At 44.4% G+C, this 16459-nt stretch overlaps 1 protein-coding gene across 1 annotated transcript in view; it reads left to right on the forward strand.

Annotated features, from left to right (window-relative positions):
- LOC102572547 (SITS-binding protein) overlaps positions 1–15919 on the forward strand; it is an 87859-nt gene extending 71940 nt beyond the window's left edge. Inside the window, exon 10 of the mRNA XM_006264855.4 lies at positions 6105–15919. Within this exon, the coding sequence (XP_006264917.2) occupies positions 6105–6320 (216 nt within the window). The 3' untranslated portion in view covers positions 6321–15919. The remainder of the gene's footprint in view (positions 1–6104) is intronic.
- Positions 15920–16459: the final 540 nt, after the last annotated feature.

Raw genomic sequence — 16459 nt, forward strand, 5'->3', positions numbered from 1 at the left:
GGGTGGCTCATTGAACAGGACGAGCTCACCCACGGGTTATAACGGGGACAATATGATCAAGTCAGTGTGTGATGCCAACTTGTGTGCCACACAGTGGAGGCCAACAAAGTTCCACTTCATAGTCAGGGACGCCTTGGAGGGGGACAGGGCTCCCAGTGATGGTCCCGTCACTACGGCAGGAAGCCAGCTTATTTCAAAATGCAGGAAGGTGGTGGGCTACTTCCACCAGAGCACTTCTCTGAATCCAAATTGGCTGAATCGAATTGGGAAAGTGATCCAAATCACCAAATCAAATCACTGCCCCTCCAAATCAGCCGAATCCAAATCAAATACTTGGTGCTTCATACAGGCCTAGTATTTCCCATGCTTTTGGGCTTTGCTGGTTGCCATGCAGGGCCGGGAGAGAATTCTCTCCTTCCCTCCTCCCTTTCCCCCTTCCTCCCTGCTGCTACATGTGTCAGGGACTTTTTAAGCCTTCGCAGAAGCATTGGGTGTTGACTGTAGCCAAGGTTAGAGATTTTGACTGGGGTGTGCAAGGGCTAAAGGGTCTTACCCCTCTGCCTAGAGTCAGACTGAGTGATCACCATATTTGGGGGCAGGAATAATGTGAAGCTTGTATTTGAAAGCCCATCTAACTTTATTCCATCTACATAGTTGGTCCAATAAAAGCTACTGCCCTAAGAAATACTTGCTTCATAATATCAACTACACATATCAACCTGAACTACATGATGTCTTCCCTAATTCATAATCACTAAAGGGGACAATGAAAACATGCAAACAAGTGTTGCCTGCGATGCACTGCATCTCAAACATGCATCTACCACCAGTTATATTTAATTTTTAAGCTTAAAGGGAGACAAGTTTATGACAAAAATTATCTTCTGCTGTATAAGATGCAGTCTAAGATCAGCTGTAGATGTTTGAATATCTGCTAGGATTCCATCCTGTGAGTAGCTAAGTTTTCATTCCACTTGACTCTTAAGTAGTTCATATCAGGTCTGTTATGTAATGTTATATATTCATGGCATGATGGCATAGAATGTGGGAGAGAAGCAGATTTCAAGGAAAAAAAATAGTATATCTGGAGCATTTGCTGCATCTAAAGCTTCATGTCTAAACCAATTTTCCAATACTTAATGCAACTACATATATTGCCATTTTATTGTTTTTTGGAAGGTCAAATGCATCACATCTCAGAGAAAAATTTAATATGATTTCCCAGTGGAAGCTGTTTTCCATATCTATCCACTTTCTCCACAGCAGTTTGTGGGACCTATACTTCAAAACAGGATTACCTGAAATAGAGACCTTACAATGTAACAAACAATGCATTACTTCAGTAAATTTGTTATATTTTTCAAGCTTGCTTGGCTAAAAAAAATGTAGATATTAGAGAATTAGAAAGACATGCTGAGCCTGAAACAGTTGATAATGGGAAGGAAAACATAAGTGCCTGTTCAGTTTTCTTCCATACAGAAGAGTTATCAGTTATATCAGTTGTCCATTACATAGCCTGACTTAATAAGAAGCCACTGCTGAAGGATTGGAAGATTAAAGCCACCCATTTTAATTGGTAGCTTTTAATTAAAATCAACCCCCTTTATCCTCTCCACACAGAAACCTGCTAAGCATTTGGTTGATTTTATCAAAATTGGGGAATTCTGGTAGGTTATGTAATAGATCATACATTTGAAGTAACACATTCACTTTAAAAATATTACCACACTCCCATAAGGATATTGCCAGACTGCTTCACTTGTTCAGATCCTGTAATATAGTATCAAGCATCTTCTGAAAGTTTTGGTAGACAATGATAGTGTAAGAGTGATGTTTGTAGTCATGATTGTCCAGAAATTATGTGAGAGACAAGGATTTCTTAGGGTAATATCTTTTGTTGGAGCAACTGTGTAGTTGGGATAGATTTAGACAAGCTTTTCAATGCAAGACATTCCTGACAAACCTAGAGCTTCCTGGTTAGAGGATCTTGCCCCTTTGTTCAGGGTCAGACTGATCACCATGTTTGGGATAAGGAAGACATTTTATGCCATGGTCAGATTTGTATGGACTGCAGTGGATGGTTGGGGGGGGGGGAGGGGGAGGATAATCCTTTTCCTCCGACTTCCTGCGTGAATTTTAACAATGCTTGCAATGGCAAGACACTGACAGCCTTTACTCCCCCTATCCCCCTAACGCTTTGTGTGTGGCAGGTTAGGGTGCTCTTGGTGTTTTTTGGGCAGCATGCTTTTTGGTTGTGTGGCAGGGTTGATTGTGTAGTTTTAAGAACATGTGAGAAAAACACTTGTATGGGATGGTTCAGATGGGAATGATCAACAGCCACTGGCGTTGAGTAAGGAATTAAACTAGATGACCTCCTGAGAGCTCTTCCAGCCTAATTTTTCTGTGATTCTTGCTGGAGATCTAAAATAGCCCATTTTCTTCATTTTATCAATTAAAACCATTTAGCTGTGTAACAGGGAGATACTGCCCCTGTTACAGGAACATTCGGGAAAAGCACCCAATTTGTTGAGAACTTTCTGTCGGATCCATGGAACTGGGCAACATATTGACTGTTCGCCCATCCAGGAAGTTAAATACCTGCTATGGACTTTGGCAAAGTGCCCATTACTTGCTGACAGTGACGAGGTGCTCAAACTGTTTGAGATAACTAAAGGCTTAATTGCCAATTAAGTCTTCCTGGCTTTTGGCAGACAACCAGAGATTGACAACAGCTGGGTGGAAACATTGTACAAAGGACTGTTGGTGCAATCAGCTTTTCCCTGGAAGGGGAAGAGGAGCCGAGGCTTTAGACGCCAGAGATGGCAAGCAGCCTGTGCGGAGGCGCAGGCAATGAGAGAGAGATTCGCCAAGAACTTCTTGTTGAAGTGGCGAGTGTTGGACATCTGACCCATTGGAAGACGAGTTGCTGATTCAGCCGGATGATTGCAGCTCTATCCAGATCTGTGACAGGGACGTTACTGCTGTGAATTGTTAAGCGGGGTGGGCTTGCAAACCCCCACCCGGTGAGTGTTTATTGCAAGACTGATACGTGAATTGGGAACGTGTAGGGAGAGCCACCTGAGGGACCTATAGCTAGCAGCTAGCTGAGTTGCACTTCTTGTGAGCAGGCATTGTTGATGCTCGTTATTAAAAGTAAATGAGCATTCCTCTCATGTGGTGTCCCCTTTTAATCACTCCCATCAAAGTCGTGGCAGACGAGATTGACACTGAAACAAGGGAAAACGAAGCTATAACATCTTGTTGTGTGCCTTAGAAGAACATGCTCACAAGCTGCAAAATGTGTTTTTCAAGGCATATTAATACACTGAGTTAAATTTTCCTCTGGGTTTTACAGGTACAAGTAGTCCAATGAAATGAGCATTCAGTGTGATAAACAGCATTTGGAGTGAAGAGAAAAGTCTAATGAACACAGACACTGTCAAAGCTGTTCTTTAGCTCAAAATGAATATTAACATCACTTGTTCCATTCTTTATGGCATGTTCCTTCCAATACCAAGTGACTGGAGAAAGAATAATCCTCTTATGAGCCTGTGGCTGTTGAAGTTCAGCCCCAGCTCACTTTTTTGATTTGAATTACTTTTGCAGAGAGATTTCACGAACCTAAAAATGTCACCAGCAAAGTGACCCATCTTCACCTTTGGGTGGCCCTTGAGAGAATATTAATTTTTGTTGGCACATTAATTTTTCTCATTAGCATTTTTCTTTCCTTTTATTCTTCTGATTTTTAGTCTTCACAAAGAGGCATCTAAATCCAATAACAGCCACCTTTGAATCAAAACCACCATCTCTGAATGGATTTCAATTTGGGCAAGACCACCTGGTTCTTGTCTGGTAAAGGCAATGTTTTCCTTGCAAAATGTTTCATTGAGGTTCCTGGAAACTTATTTCAGCTTCTGCAGTTGAATCTATCAGTATATGTCGTTTCAGAGTCCCGGAATTTGCTATTTATCTTTCAGCAGGGGAAAAAAAGACATTGGGTCGCCTCCATCGACTAGAGCTTTTTATCCTTTTTGAAAACTGTTCTTTTCCCATAAATCAAAACAATGAGCTGTTACAGCTCTTTGGAAACTGAGGATTACTAGGAGGGGGCCATAATTGAGGAGCTGGCTGGGCTATTTTTAGAGGACACAACTTTTATGCCAGATCGTTCAATCATGAGGTAACCTTTTAGCTTCTTTTATCCGAAGCACATGAGAAGGCTATGATCATCAAAGGAGATGAGGAAATTAAGGTTTTTAAATTCCACTGAATTAAAATGGGATTCAGGTGCCTTTATGCCCTGATTTTGATAATCTCAGCTTTAGTATTTCCAGAGTCATTACAGAGAAAATGTACAGGGGAGGAAGACTTGCCTGGAGTCCAAGGAATAATGTACTGCTAAATAGTAACTGCCAACCAAATGATCTAGGTAGTCTGTGCAGCCTGAGGTCCTGGACTAATGGGAACACTTAAGTCCAGCTCTTTTCCCAGTTATTGAAAAGAGCTGGGGGAAAGGCATGTTAAGTAATCCTGGGTAGAGGATGCAGTGGAGTAAATTCCATAATGGAAAAATAGGACACCTCATTTTTTTTTATTGGCACCTCAGTGCTGTAGCAAGTAGAGGCATAAGTCCTGCCTGCTATGGATTGAAATCCTTTGACAATTGTGGAAAGGGAACGCTTTGGAAGAGGATGTAATCTTGGTCACATTATGCAATGAAAAATGTTTATTTTCTAGGAAGAGAGCAGGCTGTCCTGCAGCATTATAGGGCTTCCAGACCTTGATCCAAAGCCTGTAGAAGTTGAGGGAGGGGTTCTCCCACTCAAATATACTTGTATGGTTCTTTTTTTTTTTTTTTAATTCTGTGCAAGAAATATACCAGGTGAGGTTGATAAATGAAAGTTAATTCACTGAAGAAACTTCAAGACAGATCCTGGAGCCTCAGTAAGCTGCACTTAACCCAGGACCTTAAGTGGAGGAGAAGGAATTCCCATGTCTGCCACTGACTTCCAGTGTGACCCTAAGCAAGTCACCTAAGCAAGTCACTTGAGCTATCTGTGTCTTAGTTCCCTGTAATTATCAGGATGATATTTATCAGGATGATAAAATACTACCCCCCCCCCACCTTTGACTGCATTGCTTATTCAGATGGTTAGCTCTTCTGACAATTGTCTATTAAGATCTCTGTGAAAGGAACTGCATACTACTGTCCATTACCTTGTCCTGGAAAACCAATGAACAGTGCTGAATATTTGCAAGCGCCCTCTCCTGATTCTTAGTTGGTTAACGATCTAACTTTCATGTGGAAAAAGAAGTTTCTAATTTGGAGAAAATTCACATTTTCTCTCTCTCTCTTTTTTTTTTTTTAATTCTAAATTTCCAGCAAAATGAAGAATTTCAGGGCACTGCACTGCCCAGGAAACAGGCTAACCAGATCTCCTTATCCAATGGGGTCACTGGGGAGCCTGGCAGACCACACACTGGTTAGGGCAGGCATCTTGGGCAGGCAGGTAGCTGGTGAGCCCATGGTGATGGCAGCCTCAGTGTCTGCAGAGAGAAGTAGGAGGCCCATGAATCCTAACAACCTGATGGCTGCCTGCCTTCATTGTTTCCACAGTGGAAGGCAGTAGAAAGGATACATTCTTACAGGACATTGTAGACTAGGTCTATTATCTACTTATACAGCCAGCCACCTCTTTTGTAGATTGTTCTCATCACAAGGACAGTCTCTCAGCATGACTGGACTCTACTATAGGGTGGGCCTGGAGAAACAGCTGTAGTATATATATCCATAATTGAGATGAAACAAAAGCCATCATGTAATGTGCTTAGATTCACGATACACCTAAATTAACAGGGATACATCTTTGCAGTGGTTCCCAGTTCTAACCAATCTCTTACTCTTCTAGCTCTACATGAGACACCCAGTGGGCCAACTTCTGGTCTTGTGCAAGCAGGTGAAACTCAGTCAGAGGTGGCGTAAGATTGTGCCCATTTCCAGAGGTGCTGCCTATCTGAATTTGTCCCTCTGTGTGCTTAGATGTGCTGGGCCAAATTTTGCCTGTCTCTTGTGTGCTGAACCACCTCTTTTTTTCCCAATGCAGGTACTGATTGCCCCCATAACTGAACAAGGGCAAGTCCAGAGGGACATCTACCTGCCTGGGGAAGACCACCTGTGGATGGACACCAACACTGCACAGGTGTTTGATGGAGGAACTGTCATCAGGAACTATTCTGTTAAGATTGCGGAAGTGCCTGTTTTTGTAAAGGTTTCTTCAATGCCAGACTGTCCAAGGTTTCCATCCTCCACAGGAGAATGATGCTGACAAGACTTGCTCTTTCTTTCTCAACAGACTGTTTCATCCATTTGTACTTTTCCAAGAACTCTTGTTTGGTTTTGATTTGCTTTTGGGTTTTTTCAGTTGTGTTTAAATCTTTTGTTGTCATTTGCTACCATTCTGAGATAGCAAAATATGACAAGATCTTTGGTGCAAAATATAGATGCTTGTGCATATACAGCACATCCAGTGAGATCCTTCAGCTTCAGCTGACCTGATCCTGTGTGCTAACTATGAGGAAAGTCTTTGATTAAATAGCAGTGAAAGAGAGAGCCTCAGAGCCATAAGGTAATGGGAACAGCAGACCACTTTGATGTCTATTGGAAAATCCTCTTACTTGGGGGGGAAAAAAATCAGCGAAGCACAGAGCTAGGTATGACAGAGAGCATGACTGGCTTCTTTGGAAAGAAATAGTCTGGGCTGCCTGCTTCTAGCTTCCTGAAGAAAAAATAGGATTGTATCTTCACCTACCTCTGTATATCACAGTGTTTCAGTTGGGGAAAATGGCAGCATCCATCTTCGGACCTTATGTTGGCGTCTCAGTTTTTGACAAGGGAAATGTCAGAGTTTCGTTAGACAAAGCATTCAACAAGATGAGAGCAGGAGAAAGTTGATCTGTAGCATGAGTGTAGGTTGCAAATGTAAGGAGCCTTCTTCATTTCAGATGGATAATTATTTTAGAAACTAACTTGTCTGCTGCCTTTTACTGCCACATTCCCACCTCAGAGAACCTACCTGTGCTTTTGGGAACAGCCCAAAACTGAAAAAGGACCTTGCTCATTTCCAAAAATGAGTTATCTGACTTTTAGAAGTAGTGAACACCCTGCAGCATTTGGAACCTGCAGAGCCAAGGATTTTTCAGGGTGGCAGCCCAAAGGGACATTCAGATGGCTCTAAGCCAAGATAATTTTCAGAGCTGTTTGTAGCTGTGCTAAGGATAAGTTCTCAGTAGCTGATAAATACTGCAGAGATAGAACATGCATTTACAAGTAGTGTTAGCATAGTCAGAAGGCAGAAATAGCTTGTCAGGGACTTAAGATAGCCTTACCAGGGGGCACAACTATATAGGAAAGAGAAACGGTCAGATCTTTAATGCTAGGAGTGTAAGGAGCACAACATCTTGGTTTTTTATGTCTTCCATTCTTAATCCCCAGCTTCACTTAGGGCAAATGTCTTTTCACCTGTGATAAATGGGCTGGATCCCCACTCAGCATAAATTGGCACTGCCCTACTGGAGTCAGAGAAGATGGGTTGATTCATACCACAGCCCATTGCCTTCCTCTGCTTGTGCAACCCTTATGGCAGACAACACTTGGTGTTTTCCTGACTTTTATCAAGAGTACTGAGGCTGTCTTGGAACATGAAAGGATCACACATGCAGCAGACATGCTGAGAAAGGGACAAATAGCCAGGTATGCCACACACAGGGCACAAAGGGTTTCCCTGGTACAGCATAGCATGAACACCAGTTGTAGGAGAGATGTGGCTGAGAAAATGACTAGGAGTGATACCAGTCAATGCAGCTCTCGCAGTGTTGAATGGCTACTGCCTTGACCTAGTATCTAATAAAAGTCTCCTCCAGCTATTCACTGGCCTTGGTGCCTGACATGAAATGAACAGAACTGATACTACAGGTTCAGCTCAGGTGTTCATTTCATGCTTCCTATACTGAACATGATCTTGCTGCAGCTCCCACTAGCCCCCTTGGCCTTCTCAGTGTTTCTCTCCCTGCACCCTAATTTCTGAGTTTAACAAACACAGGTCTCCTTGACTAAAGCAACCAACTAGTCCCAAATTCAGAGGGTCTGAACTGGTGCCCCACAAGGAAAAGCTGGTTCTGGGGGATCCGACTTCCACTTAAATATGCTTGTAGTGGTGTGCACTGCGTCCAGCTGCATCTTCTGAGAGGAGATAAGATGCTTCCAAGTGCTATGGGATCACAGCTAGTCCTCGTCCAGTTATGGAGGGAGCTGTCAGGAACACTCAGTCATTGAGCTGCATGAACACAGCTCAGATAATTAGCTCTACTGATAGGAAGGACTAATTGCTCCATGGCTAAGCTGCTTCTGGTTTATGAGGCAGCCCATGACCATGCCTATTCAGCAGGAATGTGTATCACTGGGACCCCCAGTACTGAACCCAAGGTGTAATTAACTGTTCCTTTTAGGTGAGCTAATTAGCTCCTGCTTTCCCGGCCCAAGTGCTGCCCCAAGGAACCAATGCTAACCCAAAAGAAGTGGTGTCGAGTAGACTGCTTCTAGTTTTGGGGGCCTGAGAAGAGTCCTGTGTTCCAGGCTTTCCTGAAAACTATCACTGTTTCTGGCCCCTCTGTAGGTTCTGCGCGATACTCTCCTTTATGTTCTGTGCCATCTTGAAAAGCCTCCATGGATCTGTCTGCCTGATCAGCTCTCCCTGTCATCTCAGTCTCCAGCTGCAAAGCTACCTTTCTTCTCTTCCCCTGTTACATATTTCCTCCCTCACACAGCTATTCTTTCTTTTTAGTGGTACAGTTGCATTATTTACACTACCGTAGAAAAGCGCTTCAAGGTACAGTTTATAGGAAATAAGCATTGCTACTACAGACACCGAATGTTACTAGCTTTATTGGGCACCCTTACCCATGTAACGTGCTCACTGGGACTCTTTGTTTCCCCTACTGGTGTATGAGCCCACTGCAGCTTTAGCTGTAAGAGCTGCATCTTTTAACACAGGTAGTCTGTGTTTGCATCATAGAGAATCATAGAGAGGTAGGGCTGAAAGGAGCTTCCATAGTCATCCAGTCAAGGGGTTTTCAAAGTGGTTAACAAGCGTATGGAAGCAGAGCAGCAGCAGCACAGGGTGGTGGGTGGTGGTGACAGTGCAAGCTTCCCTACCCCACCCCTGCGTCTGGCAGGCCAGGCGGCACCTGTGCAGCTCACAGAGGGGAGCTCCTGCCCTTGCCTGCCCTCCTTGCTCCTGGGAGGCATCAGTGTGGGCTGGTGGGCGGCAGCACTCTGTCCTCACCCGCCTGCGCATACCACCTAGGCCTAGGGCCTTCCCAAGTACCCCCAGGGGTATGCATACCCTCGGTTGACAACCCCTGATCTAGTCCAACCCCCCTGCCTGAGGAAAGATCATCCCTGTCCAGACCACCCTGTACAAATACATTGTCTAACCTCTGAGCAACACTAGACAACCCTGACCCAACACAAGACATAACACCCTAATCTGCTACAAGTAAAGCAGGGGGACCACAGCCTCTACCATCCTGCTGCAACAGTTGTTAAAATATGCTCAAGAGACCCAGGAAGAGAGCCACGACTCCCCCTTCCCCTGCTCTCCCACTACAGAGGAAGGCAAAACCCACATAGTCGATACCAATCTGACCACAGGGTAAAATTCCTTCCCAACTCCATATCCGGCAGTTGGTCTGACCTTGAGTGGAGGGGCAAGACCTTCTAGCCAGGAACCTCTGGGTTTAAGTCTCAGCAGGAGCACTGGCACACACCAATCAAAATCCCCAGCCTTGGCTGCAGCCAACATCCAACACCTCTGATGAAGGGTTTAAAAAAAAATCCTGACACATGTAGCAGCAGAAGGGGGGAAAATTCCCTCTCAGACCCATGCAGCAACCAGCAAAACCAAGAAGCTTGAGAAAAAGGCATAGTAGAACAGAGGCATAGCTATGCCTAGATCTTCCCTGACCGGTGGTTATCCAACCTCTTGAACACCTCCAGTGATGGAGAGTCCTCAACTTCCCTAGGCAGTCTATTCCACTGCCTCACTGTTCTACTGATGAAGAAGTTTTTTGTCTGATATCCAATCTAAACGTACATTACTGCAACTTCAAGCCACTATGAGACAATCTAAAAGTCCCAGAGTCAGTGTCCACTGTAAACAACCCACCCAGTAGCACGGCATTACATCAGCAGGCCAGGCCTTCAGTAACCACAGAACTGCCCACTCAGCCTGAGCAGCAGTCTGGGACACCCTGGAGTGTCAGCATAAGGGAAGCTTGCATTGCTGCTCTGCATGCATTGGAGAAGGAAAGTGCAGCTACACAGCACACGTACTGGGCCAGGCAACGGTTCCTCAAAGTTGCCACATGTTTCACATGAACTGTTCCTAATCAAGAAACAGCAGAGCTGCATTCATGAAGCACTTTGCGGGTGGACTAATGCCAGTGCTGAGTGACTGTGCCATGGTGTGTTTGGGGAGGTATCACTGCCTCGCCCAGTAAGCGTGCTGTCCAGACACAGCGAAAGATCCCACAGCTCTTAACCCAGTGCTCTTTGCCGTTTGTTTATTTCCTTTCTTCGTCACAAATTAAACTTTTCAGGTTTCAACCTTTCCTCAGGATGGGAAGAAGTGACTCACTAGGCAAAACAGGCTTTCTGCATGCAGAATGAGATTTTAAAAAGTATTTAATTGTGAACTTATCAGTTTGTATTATGGCTGCATAGGGGTCTAGTAGAGTGAATGCTGGGGAAGTGTGGCTGACACTGCATGGAAAACTTTCTTTAAAAAAACCACCTACTTAGGAGCAGATCCACTGCTGAGACAGAGATTTTCCTTGGTGTGGTTTTCTTTGTTGTTTTTTTTTTTCAATTTATGTGAGTGGCATTTGTATGAAAATGGAAACTGTGGCTAGAATTCATCTGGTTTTTGTTGCTTCTCTTTCACCTGCAGAAACCAAACCAGACTCCCAGCTGGTGCCAATTAGTGCAGTCAAAGGAACTGTGCTGATTTCACCAGCTGTAGATCAGGCCCATAAATTTTACTTTCTGATACCACATGTAATACTCTGGCAGAGAGCTGTATGGTTATTTATTAGCAGAGAAGGATGACTTAAAGTGGTGGGGGGAATGCATCAGTGGTCATTCAAGGCAAAATGTTGGCTACAGATAGCTGGGTTTGTTGTGATATTATCTGATCTCACTGCCTCCCCATTTCTTTCTAAAATGCTGTAGGACCTTCAGAAATTAAATGGAACCACAGAACTCCAGATTTCCATCACCAGGAGGAAAACATTTCAAAAGCCAGGAAAGCCATTTTGCATCACATGCATCTGGCACCAGTAAACTCTACACTCGTAGCACCCTCCCCACTGTTGTCCAAAGCCCATCATGGAGAAAATCCTTAAATCAGTTGGGCTTTCAAATCCTGTGGAGGGGTGGAAAGGCCAGTATTTTGCTATTCTCAGGAAAGCTGCATGCAGTGGGTAAGCAAGGGGGAGTGGTAGTTTGCTTCTGCTTATAGGAGAAAGACAGCTCCCTTTAACTGCTCTGGTTCAGATAAACTGTGTTCACTCATAGCTCCCTCTCCTCCTTGGCTAGTGCTGCAATAACTTCTCTATCTTCTGTATGAACCTATTTCCTATGACCTTGGCCACTTGTGTAGCTTTCTTAGAGCAGAAATGGAAGGAAAGATCTCAGCTGTTACCACAGTATCAACCCCATTTCAATACAGAAATTCCTTCTTCCGCTCTCAGTTTCTCAAACTTCACCTCCCAGTGATGATAACCCAAGTGCAATGTAAAAGCTACAGGAAGTAGCTTGTGTAGCAGTGTACAGTATCACAAGAAGAGCATTGAGCATTTTAGATGTTTTTAATCCGAGTTAGCAACTCTAAGCAGGGAACAAAGTCAACTCAGTGACTTTTCCATTTTCAGAGGTCACCTGTAAGTGCTTTGGAGACTGCAGCTTGGTCACATTAGGGTGGAGTCCTATTCTTCCTCAGAGCTTTGTCCCAAGCGATGCAGAATTCTGCAAACATTGAACAAATTCATTTGCTATTCAATGTTCCTTTGCTTCTTGCAAAGGAACATTTCACAGGAGATCATTAATGGTCCCTGAATAGTGTTATGGCTTAATGTAAGAAAAGACTGACTTTGTTCTGTGTTGCATCATGTAGGAAATGTTAGGGTTGGAAAGAATCTGAAAGTCAGGCAGACATGATAGTGCACTATCTTCAATAGTGGACCAGCCTGGCAATTAACCACCCATTTGCAGATTGGGATAACAACATTTTCTGGACATAAATCAGTGCAGAATGTATGAGCTGTTCTCTTAAAGAGCAATCATGATAATACTACAAGATTATGTGTATTATAATGTGGCCACTTTCTGTTGCAGTATGAGCAGCTGTCATTTCACTAAAAGAGCTTGGTAGGGTCTTTATGAATAGTGCGAAGTTTCAGAGCTTGGTAAGGCAGGCCCAGATTCAGTGAAATTTCTATTTAGGTAAGAACATTGATCATCAGATCTGCCTGTTATAAGGGTTCAGCTGGGTAGGGAGTACAGGTTACAGTGGCGTCAGGTCAGGGTCTGGATCAGTAGGGTGAAGAATGTGGGACCAAGTCCCTAAAGAGCCAAGAGGGAGATCCTAGAAATGTAGTTTGGGAGGCAAGCCAAGATCAGAAGCCAGGAGAATCAGAGAGCTGGGTGCCAAATTCTAGGGAAGACCCATGAGCAGAGTCAGGGAAAGCCAAGTCTGGAGTTGTTGTTAAGGCCTGCCTGCAGCCTGAGGCTACAGGTATACTTAAAAGAGCTGAATGGTGCTCTCAGCAGACAATCCAGTTATGGCGGGGGGGCAGTTGCATTAGCCTGGGATCAAGGTCAGGTGTGGAAGCTCAAGAGCTTGGCCTGACCGGCCGGGCTTACCTGACCAGAGGCTCCGATACCTGTCTTTGTCTCTTGTTAGTATCATTTAAACTTTTCTTATTGGCTAAAAAATGATTGTCCAGGAAACAGTCAGCTGAGGATCAGGTTACATTAAACCATTGGAACTGAAATCGGTTTTGACAAACTGGATCTGGATTTGAATGAGACTCAGATATTTCTAGGTTCAGTCAGCCACAGAGGAGATGTAAGTGTGTGTATTGCTTTGGAAATACAATATGTGATTAAGCACCATCAAATCCCAGGCCAAGAAAATGCAACCCTCCAGATTTTCCTAAAAGCCAAACTCATTAAAGTATCTTGGAAGCAAAAAAGGTTGACAGTAGAAATGGTGCGTTGGACAGTCTTGGTCTTGAGAAAAATTGCTAGTTTCATGTCTTTTCTACCCCTCCTCCTTGCAGGTTTAGCAGCAGTCTGAGTTTTGAGAATGGGGCCACAGCAAATGGTAGAGTGATTATCCTCCAAGACTGGCAGCTTGTGAATGCATTTTCTCATCAAAGAAGGCCAGGACCTGGCAGTGCACCACCTCTTCCCCTCATGTGCCCAGTACTGTAGACTATTTCAGCTGGATTTTTAGCCTCTCCAAGAAGCAGTGGCTCCTGCTTTAATGTATAATTCCACCTTGCAAATCTGGAGCTTTCAACATCGTTTTAGCTGTTTCACTTGATATCCCCAAGGGACCATCTGAGTAACTTGCCTTTTGCTTTGCTGAATCTGCTGATCTCAGTATTCAAGAGCAAAGGGCTGGAAATGATTCTTCCAAGGGCAAGGAAGCTGGACAGTGGTTGTGTACACAGATTCAAGTAATCTGGGAGAATTCTCCCAGGTCTGTTCTCTTGGTAGAGAAATTTACCCAGATCAGTGTGTACATTCAATGCTGAGGCTCTGAAAAGTGAAGAGCTTGCAGTGCCTTATTACTCCAGGAGGTGCTTGGGGGAACAGGGTCTCTCCCATTCCCTGCTGATCCCCCCTGGTAAGTTTATAGATGGCCACCAGATCCCCTCTCAGCCTTCTCTTGTGAAGGCTGAACAGGTTGTGTTATAAGTTGCCTGAGTGTTAAAGTTGATAAAATGGCTTTTTGCTATACGATAAGTATTTGCTCTATCTGCTAGTATAGATTACTAGCCAATTGCCTGTCAAGAATGATGGGTAAGGGGTGCGGGCGGAGACACAGGCCTGCGTCTGGCTTCCCCCACCCAGTTTCATGGCTAGGCCTGCTCCCCTTTACCCCCACTCCGCCACAGGGCTGGGCCTGGCCCCCCAACCCTCCCTGCCACCATTGCAGGGCCAGGCCCGCCCCTCCCCCCAACCTCCCCACTGACATTTCTGGGCCAGGCTGGGCCCGGTGCACCCAGCCCCCGATACACTGCATTTTGGGGCCAGGCCAGACCCGGCATGCCCCGTCCACCCACCCCACCACCACTGTGGGGCTGGCGCCGGGCTCACCCCCCCACATTCACTGCCACTGTTTCAGAGCCAGGCTGGGCCGTGCTGGGCAGCTCCTCCCCAGCTCCATTTTGGGGCTGGGCCGGGCCCGGTGCGCCCCACCACCCTCCCTGTCACCATTTTGGGGCCAAGCCTGCTCCCTTCCCCTGCATCACTATCTGCTCCCTCCCCCCCCCACTATCACTAGTTAAGAAAAACAAAAAACACTCAACTTATTTCCCTCGTAAATTTGTTAAATTTTGATTTTCAGTCACAGGATGTTGTTATGCCATCGTCTACATCAAATATCATTGAAGGCAGGATACTACACCTGATGAACTAACAACTTACCCCAATAAAGCAAATCCTGTGCATGATCCCACACCATCAAGCTACATTTGGTTTATACTAGATGTTATACTACTATCATTTGCTAAAAACATACTGCTAATACATTTAGTAGCTTGTGGCACCATAGGATATGAAAGAGCTACTTGCAGTAATCAGAATGTTAATGAAGTATTTACTAATGTAAACTTAATTCAGACAGTTAGCCCCATTTGGTTTGAATGTCTCTCTTGTGCTCTTTAATGTGGTATGCTTGTCATTTTCCATAATCAGCAACAGCACAGAAGAGGTTCCAACATTTACTGTTGTAGATGCATTTTCAGGAAATAGTGCTCCTAGAGCTAATTGCTTGACCTAGCTTACTAATACCACTTGGAAAAGGGAAACTATGTCACTGGGCTCTTAAAATAATGAGATTCCATTTCTTTTTAAAAGGTCCACTGAGGTGGTCTCTTCCCACTGGTTGCCTGTTTTGCCAAATTCCCTCTCTCATGGTTACAGCACCGTACCTAGACTCCTGGCAGCCCTGAGCTAACTTTTAGTATGGGGCCCCACCTTCACCAGAGATGATAATAATAATAATAATAATAATAATAATAATAATAATAATAATAATAATAATAATAACCATTTCTGGGCCCCCTTTCTGTCCAGGTCCTGGGCGGCTGCCCAGTTCTCCCATGCCTGTGCCCAGCAGATGGTTAGACATGCTGTCTGTATGTCACCTCCACAGAGATTCAAGATTAAACCCTAATGGGCCAGGCTGTCTTTGTGAAATGCTGACCCCACTGACGTTTAGCCACTGACTTTAGTGGGGCCAAGATTTCCCTCCACATGAGACCCCTGCAGTAAGGCCCCTTCTCCCACAAAGCCCCGAGCTTCAATGAAGCTTCAGTGTAGCAAACTGGATATTCTTGAGCAAACTCAAATTTACTGTGCATGTGTACAAGGCCCAGCACAAAGAAGCCCCAACCTGGTTGAGGTTTCTAAGTGCTAATATAATTCATGAAAACATTTAAGCAGACTTTCTACTTTTGCATTTCTGTCACAAGTCTCATAATAACTGTGTTTTTTAAGGCTTCAGCTCCTGGAGTCCTGTGTATGCGCGAGAACCTCAGTTTTCATGAAAAATAAAAATAAGTTTCTAGATGTTACTGTTGTAAATAAAAAACTGAAAGTAACCCTAGGTCACTTTAAAGGCTTAAGAGTCAGAAGGCACATAAAAGGAACTTTACATTTTTTATTATGGTTTTAAAATTTTTAAGCCGATCTTCATGATTTTTGAGTACCTAGGCCCCCTCTACACATTATATCTATTACACAATTACCTTGCTAAATGTGCAATAAATATAGCCTGGCTACATGTGCAAACTAACTATTGTGCTTTAAAAAGGTACAACCAGCTAAAAAGTATTGCTCAAAAATGCATAATAACTTTATAGCTGGTTTCTATCCAGCTTTAATTTGCACGTGTAGGCAGTTCTATAGCTGAGAGGCCACACTGGCAATGGTCTCCCAGCCACTGGGGAGATGAGGCACCCCTAAGGCTGAGATATCACAGCCAATAGGCTGTGAGGGCACTCCAGGAAGTGGATGAGAGATCACAGCTGCTGCAATCTCTTAGTAATTGTGATCTCTCAGCCATGGGGTGCTCCACGCACCCCCATGGCTGGGAAACAGCAGCCGTGC

Source organism: Alligator mississippiensis, chromosome 2 (assembly GCF_030867095.1).
Source record: "Alligator mississippiensis isolate rAllMis1 chromosome 2, rAllMis1, whole genome shotgun sequence".
Classification (NCBI taxonomy): Eukaryota; Metazoa; Chordata; order Crocodylia; family Alligatoridae; genus Alligator; species Alligator mississippiensis.